The 10,146-nt window shown below is 32.3% G+C and overlaps 1 protein-coding gene across 1 annotated transcript; it reads right to left on the reverse strand.

The window, feature by feature from the left end:
- Positions 1 to 2,987, reverse strand: LOC127812324 (transcription factor bHLH78-like). Its single transcript, XM_052352749.1, has 8 exons — positions 1,872 to 2,987; positions 1,569 to 1,787; positions 1,414 to 1,479; positions 1,268 to 1,336; positions 1,100 to 1,171; positions 778 to 1,002; positions 607 to 685; positions 1 to 513 (listed from the first exon to the last, which is right to left on the reverse strand). The coding sequence occupies exons 1-8, from the start codon at positions 2,673 to 2,675 to the stop codon at positions 476 to 478; spliced, it is 1,572 nt and encodes a 523-aa protein (XP_052208709.1). The 5' UTR covers positions 2,676 to 2,987; the 3' UTR covers positions 1 to 475.
- Positions 2,988 to 10,146: the final 7,159 nt, after the last annotated feature.

Genomic DNA, 10,146 nt, shown 5'->3' on the forward strand with positions numbered 1-10,146 from the left:
TTCTACAACGCTTTTCAGCATTGGAATGATTGAGCTAAGATCCCCAATCTAAACAGAAACTTCCTGCTTAAAAGGGAAAGAAAGATTTTTCCCATAGGCTAACTGTCTCAATGGATTAATAATAACATTTCTGAATGGTAAGAAAATGTGAAGAACAAGTATGGAACAAAAGCTTAGATGACCATCTCTCTCTCTCCCCTCCTCTCTCTCTTCTTTCAACACAACTCTTACCTTGTTCATCTTACATGTTGCAATTAGTCCTAATGAGTTTACAATGGATTTTCTGATAAGAAGTCTCCCAAAGTATCAGTCTGAAACAATTGCTATATAGACGAAAAAAAAAAAAAAAAGACTAAAAGGAAGATGTCCTCTGTCTCAGAATCCAAGTTTGTTCCATGTCTCTGTATATACAGAAGCCACTCTCACATGGGGCCTCAAATGAATTTAACAATGTTGATTATGGGTGATGGGCGAATCATAGCTCCACTTTCATTTGCCCTGTTGCCACTGTCCCTGCATCCAACAAGTTCGTGCACATTGGTATCAAGATTTCAAGCGATAAAAACTAGAGTGATTTGTTGGTTTATTTGGTTGTTTTTCACTCACCATGAAAGTTCTGTGGCTGGTTTTGGCCAAAACCCATCTGAACAACACTTTGGAGGTCATCCCCCCAGAACGTTGAATGCTGGAAACACAAGCACAAAAGCCTATTAGAATCGTATGAAACCATGACTGAAATTGTTGTGAAAAGATATGACAAGTCTCTGATCTAAGCACCTGAGAGGCAGCCTCGCTAAATCCACCGATTGCAGGCACTTGCATAGTTGGATTTCGCTGCATCCCAGCGTTCAGAGAGTGGACTGAGAAGGCAGTCTCTGTTCCATTAGATATGCCACTGTCCAGGGATGGGCCTTGAGGAGATAAGTACCCGAATGGGAATGAAGGCGATGTGGAGTCTAACGGGTACATATTGTGTGGCTCAGATCCACGAGACTGAAAGATCTGGAATTTTTGTCACATATACAAGAATTAAAAGACAAATTCATATGGAAATGAGATAACTTGGAAGAACTCAAATGCGATAAATAGTATTACATACATCCTTGGACAGAAGAGCCTCCATGTCAAAACCCGTCCTTGGATTTACAGTTGCTAGTTTCATCGATAAGAACTACAAAAAGTAGATCAACCAATATGAATTTAGCATTTTCAACCACAAGTATGCAACTATAATGGAAAGTTTCGAACAGGGAAAACTTCGATTTACCTCAACCTGACGCTGCAGTGACTGCACGTAGTTTATGATTTCATCGAGCATAACAGCCTTCCCAGTCACCTGTTACAAGGAATTCAAGCTGAATTCAGATCAAACTGCCCAATTTTCTCATAGAGTTCAAGCACACAAATCGTTACCTTATTGCAGCCGGGTACAAGATCTTGCAGGAACTTCATCCTTTCACTGATCTTCTCCCTTCGAACCTGCCACGCGAAGGTTTAACAGAACATGTCAGTTGATTCTACTAATGAAAAATTGCTTAGCGAATGAGATAATAAAGAAGAGCTAGTACTCTTTCGGCCAGACTATGGCTATCGGTAGCTTGTCCCCGCCGGGCTCTGACATGGATATAGTCCTTTGGAGGTTCTGGTGGCTTTGCACTCTCTTTGCTTTGTTTCTGGTTTCCATTATCATTTGCCTCTGATTTTGCTTTTGCAGCATCCTTCTCATTTCCATTGGCTTCATCTGATTTGCTTCTCTTAGCATTGGATTCATCACTCTCTGCTGCAGCCTGCAGGGCACAGAACAACTTCAATTTTCCCGGGAAAATAAGAACTGGGAAACCGATAAAATTCACAAAAGAAAGGGACAATACCTTAGGTGAAGGATTTTCCTTTGCTTTCCCCTTAGGAACTGCTTTTCTCTTCCTGCCATTGGCATCACTCTGGACTTTGATCCCAATTTCCCCACCCGGGATCTGCTCAGAAATCGAAGATTCCTCCCTCGAATCGCCGAATTCGGCGTTGTCAGGCGTCGAAGACCTTGACAGCCTGCTGAATTTCTTGTCAGAACCCGAATTTCCACCCATTTGGGATCCAGGGAACTTCACAGAATGGTTCCCAGAAACCCTAGAAACCATTCCTGGCTCCATTCTAGGAGGCAACTCGGCTTCATTGAGCCTGAATTGGCCATTCAGCCCTCCATGATTCATGCTGCCAAAGCAGGAAAACCTTGCGGCCCTCTCTGCAAATCCAGGATCTGAAGAAAAAGGCGTCAAATTTGGATGGTTTGGGAGATTATTTCCAGGAATTGGGAAATTGCCTTTCATTTGGTGATCCATGACCGAGAGATTGAGCTTCGGTGGAGAGTTCAACGGCGTGCTATAGCAGGAATTGTTGGTGCTGTTATTGCCGGCAATGTAGGGTTCCGGTGAGATTTCGCCGGAGTTACAGATGCTTCCCAGCCTGCCGATGAGTTCCCTGAGCACGATGCCGTCGCCGCCGGCATTGGAGGCCACCGGTGACGACACTATGGAGCTCAAGGCCGACTCAAAGGGATCGCTCTGATCCATCGAATTCTCCCAATTGGGATTCAAAAACCCACAATTCAGCTCATTGGACTGAATCTCCATCCCGAAAGTCGAAGAATTCCACCCCGGAAACATCTTCTCCTCTTCCATCTCACCGAATTCGATAATTCAATTCAAAGGTTTGTAGAGAAAAGGAACGATAACTACACAAACGAGTTGCTAAGTTTCAACAGAAACAGCCAGGAATCCGTTAGAAAAGCAAGGATTTTTTTTCTCGGGAAAACTGCTAGGAAAACAGACTTGGGAGGTGAAAGAAAATGTGGGTTGTGGTTTGTTCTTGCGATTCACTCAACCCAGAAAGATAAAGGGTGATGGAAGCTCAAACGAAGGGGAGAGAGAGAGAGAGAGAGAGAAATGGAGGAAAGTGGAGGGGAAGCAAGAAAGAAATATAAAGAAAACAAACTGTCCGTTTGACCTTTTGCAAATACAATTTTATATGCATATGTATATATATCCATCAAAAAGATTTATATATATATATTCGATTGTTTACAGTAAGATCTGAACCCAAAAACTCCGCGATAGACGGTGGAGGAAAATGATTTCTTTAATGTCAAAAGGAGGGAATTTGATTTCAGAATCTACTGGTGTGGTAATAGTAATTTGTTTTTAACAATCTCAGATGGATTATGCAACAATATATATATATAGAGAGAGAGATGCTGAGACCCAGAAAAGGAACATTCCTTTTTGCTTTCGCTCTCTCTCTCTCTTTTCTTGTTACTTATGGTGGAGGGACAGAGTTGGCAAGGTAAAGTGGCAGTGATTGCTAGCTTTGCTTCTACTTCCATTCCAATTTCCATTTAACACAGCTCCAACTGCATTGTCATATGTTAGAATTCATGGGGTCCAACGAGAGGAGATCAGATTGGGTTAATTTTAGAATATATATTTTTTTAATTTAAGTTAAAAAATATAATCAAATAATAATATAAAGGAGGGAGAGAGAGTCCGTGCTGAGAACCAATCGAGCTCATAATCTAATTAGACTATGACCACCAATCCATCTTCCATCGATCTAAGTTTTTAGAGGATGAAAAATTTTTGTATTGTTTTTTTTTTAAAGTAAAAATTATTAAAAAAATAAAAAATAATATTTTTAATTAAAATATACCCCAAGTATCACAAAGAAAATTGAAATAAAATAGAATCAACAAAATCTAAATTACCAGTTGAGATGAGACACTCATAACATATGCAATGAAGAAAATATGTCTGAGAAAGTCACCAATAAAACTATAATTGTACACTTGAAAGCAAAGAAAATTTGAAACCTATATTAAATTTTGTGTTGTTTAATATTTGAATTTCTCTTTTTTCTTTAAAAATTAAATATAATTTTTTCTAAGAAAATTTGAACCCCTAACCTTCAAATTATAAGATGCTCAAAGTAAAGTTCACCACCATGCTAAATATGATTTTTATTTATAAAAAAATAAAATAAAACTATAATGATCAATTGTCATGCAACGAACTTTCGTTTAAAATGTTTTATTTTTAATTTATAGGTATATAAGCTGAAGTTATATTTTTGCTCTTATACTTTTATTTTTTTCATATAATTATTAAAACTTTTTGTTATTTCGATTACATTATAAACTCTTATTTTTGAGTCAATTTAACTTAAATACTTTAATTTTTTTTTTGGTATGATAATTCGAATTTTTTGTTGTTTTTATTACACTCTTGGATATGTATTTTTTAGTTAATTTAACCTATGTATTTTGATATAAATAAAATATGACATGTACTTTATTATTTTATTTTATTTATTTATTTTTTTACACATGAAAGTATATGGATTAAATTGTGTAGAAAATACAAGTTTAGGAATGTAATGAAAATAACAAAAAAATTGAATTATCACAAGGAAAAAAAAAGGTCAAAATATAAGAGTTAAATTGACTCGAAAATCAAGTTTAAATGTTTAATTAAAATAACAAAAAAAAATTTAAATGACCATATAAAAAAAAAAGATGAAAGTATAAAGATAAAAAAATATAAATTTAACCCAAGTACCTAACATAGATCATGCAAAAAACATATAAAAAACAATAGTACTAGTGACAAAAACAAAAACCAAGCAAAAAAATGAGAGGCCCTCAAAATTTACAAGTTTAATTATCTGAGAATTAATTAAGGGCATGGAATTGGAAATACCCAAATTAACCACAATGAGACCCAAATCAAAAGGTACCAAAAAGAATTAGTTTCTCTTCCCATTTTGATATTTTGTATTTGTCCCTCTCCTTACATTGCCATTAATTGCAAGGTTTGGCTGAAAGCTCAGTCTTAAGAATCATTTCATTAATGGTGATTATTCGGTCCTTATTGGGTCCTAGTTTATCAGTTAGGGCATCCCATCCCTGTTGATGCCCACATGCCCCCCCCCCCCCCCCCCCCCCCCGGTCTGTCTGTCTGTCTGTCTCTCTCTCTATATATATATATAATTACATATACATGCAGATGTAGAGAGATGATGATTACCATAAGTACTTAATTAAGGACTTTTTTTTTATATGACTTAATTCTACATTGATAATTTATTAAAAGGGATTTTACACATAGATGTTAATACACTAAAATGATGAAAAAGAAAAAAAAAAATCCCTTTTTCGTCTTCTTTGTCACTTTTCTTTCCTTCAACAATGATTTTCTCTTTAAAATAAAAGTATTTGTGTCTTTTTGAACATTTTGATGTATTAATATCTCTTAATTATGTTCTTCGATCTTTTGAATATACAAGTCGACAATGATTTCCTTTAGTAATGTTGATTGATCTTTTGATGTATTAATATTTCTTAGTTAACATATTTTAGTGAGATCTAATGACGTTATAAATGGTATTGGAGCCACTTCGAAATTACTGCTATCATGTGAATTTAGATAAAAAAAAATATTCGAAAATAAGTTGTCTCACCCGATAAAAGATAAGAAGTGGTGATATCTATCCAAGATAAAGGTACACTTGTCAAAGATTTTTTTAAGGCACAAACTTCCACCGTACTGATGCATGTATAAGTATATACAAAAGGATTGACACAATCTAAGTATAAAAGCATCGCCTTTTTCTTCTTCTCCAATCAAGTTTTTGCCCTTATCCTTGCCTAACAATATTATCCCCTAACACAATAGTATACGACCATCTCCAATCCAACCCCAAATTTAGGGTAAAATCCCAAATTTAGAATAAAAACCTTTTCAACCCACCCCAAATTTAGGGTTGTGAATAGTATTACCCCAAATTTGGGATTACACTATTTCTTGACCCCAAATTTGGGGTAATATGTTTATTCCTATTCCTCTCTCCTCTGCCATTTTAACTATAACAAAATTTAATTCTTTTTGTATCTCACATTTATATATTTTTACAATTTTATTTACTTATTATTAGTATTAATAATATTTAAATAATATTAATAAATTAATGAATAATAATTAATAAATGCACTAAATTAAAAATTACTAAATAATAATTGATTAATAATTATTAAATGCACTAAATTAAAAATTACTAAATAAAATTTACATGTAATAATATATATTTTTTTTAATTTTGTCATGTTCAATGTAATGGTTTGTTAATTGAGATTGTAAATGTAATGCTTTTATTTTTTTAATATTAGGGTGTGTTTGATTGAAAAAAGATGGAAAAGGAAAATATTTTCCAATTTCATGAAAAATAATTCCCACATCTTTTCTAGTTGCAATTTTCTATGAAAAATGGGTCAAAATATGTTTCAATGTGTTGTACTATGAAATTTTTCCATAGAAAATGTTAAGCAATCAAATATGCAAGCATCAAAAATTTTTCATTGATATGACATTTTTTATGAAAAATAATTTCAATCAAGCACACCTTTATTGATAATTAAATTTTTTTAGTTAATTATGTAATTTTTAGGTAATATTTCAAGTTGATATATAATAAATAAGTAAATAATTTATATTATAAAAAATATTTAGAATAAAAAAAAAAAAAAAGAATAAACTATTCATTTACCTCAAATTTTGGTAAAAGGGTTGGAGAGGAATTGGGTCTTATCCTAAGTTTGGGATAAATTTTACCCCAAATTTAGGGTAAAGAGTTAGAGATGCCCTAATATATCTCTATTTACTTATGTCTCTTGATTTTTGTCGATTAATTCTTTTAAAGTACCGAATGATTCTTCCAACATGCTTTGAATTATCTTTCTATCATAATAATTGCAAGGCACCCCATTCTACTCAATAACCATGTCAACCTTTATTTAATATTGATGATTTATTACATCATCACATCACTTACAAGACTCCTCAATTATTTAATTTATATATATATATATATATAAACTCACATGTGAATTAATATACACACACATACACAGTCAAGATCTAACAGCCACCAATGCGTCTCCTATCTATATCTTCTTACAGTGCTTCAAATTCTCATTGCTGGCCACTCCACCGCCAGCCATCCATTCCTCTCTTCTCACTTCATCTCTCTCTCTCTATCTTCAAGAGTAATTAATTTCTTCAACCTTCCAATTTCAAAGATGCCACAATGTCGGTAGAGATGCCTCCATAACCAAGTTTCAATGTACAACAATGCCAAGTTGATTGGAGTACGTAACAAAGAAAACGATCAGAAAGTATAGAAAAATTCATATATAAACACTACGATACTTAAATTAGATATTGAAGATTTGAATGTTACATTAAAGATAATAGTATAAACATATCTTTTTTAGAATAAGAGTGTTAATTTATGGAAGAGTATGAAATTTTTTTAAATCCCTTATAATTATGATTTTTACGAATAATAACTATCCTAACATTTTGAAATCCATTACGATCAGGATTTTTATAAGTAACGATATTATGAAATTTTATTAAAATTAAAATTATCTATTATGAATAATGTCTATCATCTTAGAATTTTTGAAGAGATTTTTAGATATCAAAATTATTTAATTTGTGTATTATGTAAAACCTAAACTCAAAAAATTATTTTATAATTTTTAATTTTTTAACAGACTTTTACTTAAAATACAATAAAAATAAATTGCCCTAAACACTAAACCGAATCAAATAAACAAAGATTAATGGAGGGAAGCCATGAGATGAGATGAAAACAAAGGAGAAATTAAGAAAGGCCTTTGATCCAACGTGAGGATCAATCATTGAAGCACACAAACATATGCACAATCAATCATTTGACCCAACTAACCACGCGTTGCCTTCCCATAGGCCATCATCTGGCACAACCTACGAGGTATATTCTACATATATACATATTTCCCTTTTTTTTATTTTCAGTATATTTTTAATTTGCCAATCAAAAGGTGGGAAAGAACGCAAATGGCAGAGGGTCAATGATTAGGGTGAATTCATTGTCCCGTTACCGTTTTGGTTATTATTTGAGGGGGGAGCAGTTGTGTCAGATATTAATATATTAAAATATTATTATTTAAATACTTAATTCTAATATTAAAAAATAATATTTATATTCTTGAGTTGGAAATTAAGTATACAAAAATAAACTCACACTAGATCGAATGACTTGGGCGAAAAGGTAAGTCGACTAATTAAGTTAATTTAGTTGAGTCATTGAGAGATGAAATCAAGTATATAATGCATCAATGTATTGTATTATCTTTAAGTGCGTCGTTTCTTTACGTTTAATTTCGAATAAAATTTGAAAAACCTAATGAATTTTTAAATTTGAGTGAAATATTAATATTTACTATATAATATTTAACCCGACTAAAATTCGACACCGCATGTAAATTTAAGAACCTGTTGGACTCTCCTATCGTTATTCTTAATTTTTTTTATTTTTAATTATTTTATTTTTATTTCTCAACTAATTAAGTGAATCTTGAATTAGTCTCTTTGTTTTGACTTGTCTTGCAAGGGAAGAATGCTTAAATTTGAATGAACTTCAACTTGTGTAGAACATCATTCCTTGCTATATTTTTAATGATCATTCATTACAAATTTTAGCACATTATTTGATAATTATAGTTTTTTTTCTCTTTTTTTTTCTTCTTATCTAGACTTTTTATTGACGGATTTGTAAAAGTTTGTTGAAATGAGTTTTGAATCAAAATCCTTACTTATATTACATTACGTATTGGTTGGAATAATTTGATAACGACAAATCACAATTTGTCACGTGTTTCTATCTAGAGGAATAAAATGTCAACACTTGTTTTATTATTCAAGAGATAACTCAACAAAATTTAATTCTCGAATCTTAATATTAGAGAATTTGACAACCATTATTTCAATTTACTCTGCTGGATTCTCCGTTAGCTCAAAATAGTTGAATTCGAGAATCTCAAAAATAATTTTCATTTATCCTAACTTAACCCACGAAGTACCAAAACCCCGCAAGTAAAACGCCTAACTCGTATTACTTGTTACATATTTGTTGTGGCAAAAATACACAAAATAATATAGAATTAGGTGATTGGTCCCATCTATCATAAAAAAAAAGAAAGAAAACAAAGTTCACCGTTGGAGATTAGATTCGCTTGAGCAAGCATCAAAGGGGCCAACACTATGGGTTTGTAATTATAATAAAATAATGAATTAAGGAAAGGGACATGAGAAGAAGCATTTGTTATGGAAGAAATGTCCATGAATTAACAGCCAGCCCTGGCTGGTTTGGTGCTTTATGGAGGTGTCATTCAGTGGAAGCATTCATTATAAATTAATATTGTTTCTTTGTTGCAGAGATGAATGGCTAATTAATCAGATTCAGAGCTTCATTAATGGGTCTTTGCTCAGATCTTGTCGTTCACATTGTCATTTTCTTAATTTATTTTCAGAGCCAGCTCCAAGCTGGCCCATGCCCCTATTTTATATTTTTGTAATAAAATCTTCAACTATAGGGCCAAATTCATATTTTTCTAATATATTTTTATGTTTTTTTTGTAATTACTTAAACTTTTGTTATTTTGATTACTCCATTAAACTTGATTTTTGAGTCAATTTAATCTATATGCTTTGATTTTTTTTTTTTATGTGACAACTTGAACATTTTGTTATTTCGATCACACTTTTGGATATGTATTTTTGAGTCAATTTAACCATGTATTTTTATGTGTAAAAGAAAAATAAAATGAGATAATAAAATACACATCACGCTCTGTTTATATTTAAAAACGTTTTTTGGCCGTTTCATAATATTAAAAAAAATATCGAAACGCATTTTCATTCACGAAGAGATTAGAGATGAAAGAATTTTTCTCTCTAATTCAAAATTTTTTAATTAAAATTCACATATAATTAATCCAAACAACTTTGAGTAAAGTTTGATGGTCAGAGAGATATATTACAGAAGAAGAGGCTTTCACGCTTGCATTGGCAACTGAGAAAAGTTAATGGGGTCACATTGAAGCATGTAAGCAGCAACTTCCCTTCCCTGCTTTCCCGGAAAATTAACATTTCTACTTCATGACATAAACCCTAATAAGTCATCCTTCCATCATTACTTACACCAAATATCATCTAATTTGTCTCAATGAAAGATGAATGAACACACACCATTCATACAATTTTAACACCTGACCTT

Source organism: Diospyros lotus, chromosome 10, assembly GCF_014633365.1.
Source record: "Diospyros lotus cultivar Yz01 chromosome 10, ASM1463336v1, whole genome shotgun sequence".
Lineage (NCBI taxonomy): Eukaryota > Viridiplantae > Streptophyta > Magnoliopsida > Ericales > Ebenaceae > Diospyros > Diospyros lotus.

Bases quoted from the DNA above. Each gene is read 5' to 3' on its own strand.
- LOC127812324 (XM_052352749.1), bottom strand. From the start codon at position 2,675: ATGGAAGAGGAGAAGATGTTTCCGGGGTGGAATTCTTCGACTTTCGGG. The intron at 1,480-1,568 runs GTACTAGCTCTT...TTCGCGTGGCAG, and splicing joins GCCATAGTCTGGCCGAAAGA to GTTCGAAGGGAGAAGATCAG. The intron at 1,337-1,413 runs GTAACGATTTGT...TCCTTGTAACAG, and splicing joins TTGTACCCGGCTGCAATAAG to GTGACTGGGAAGGCTGTTAT.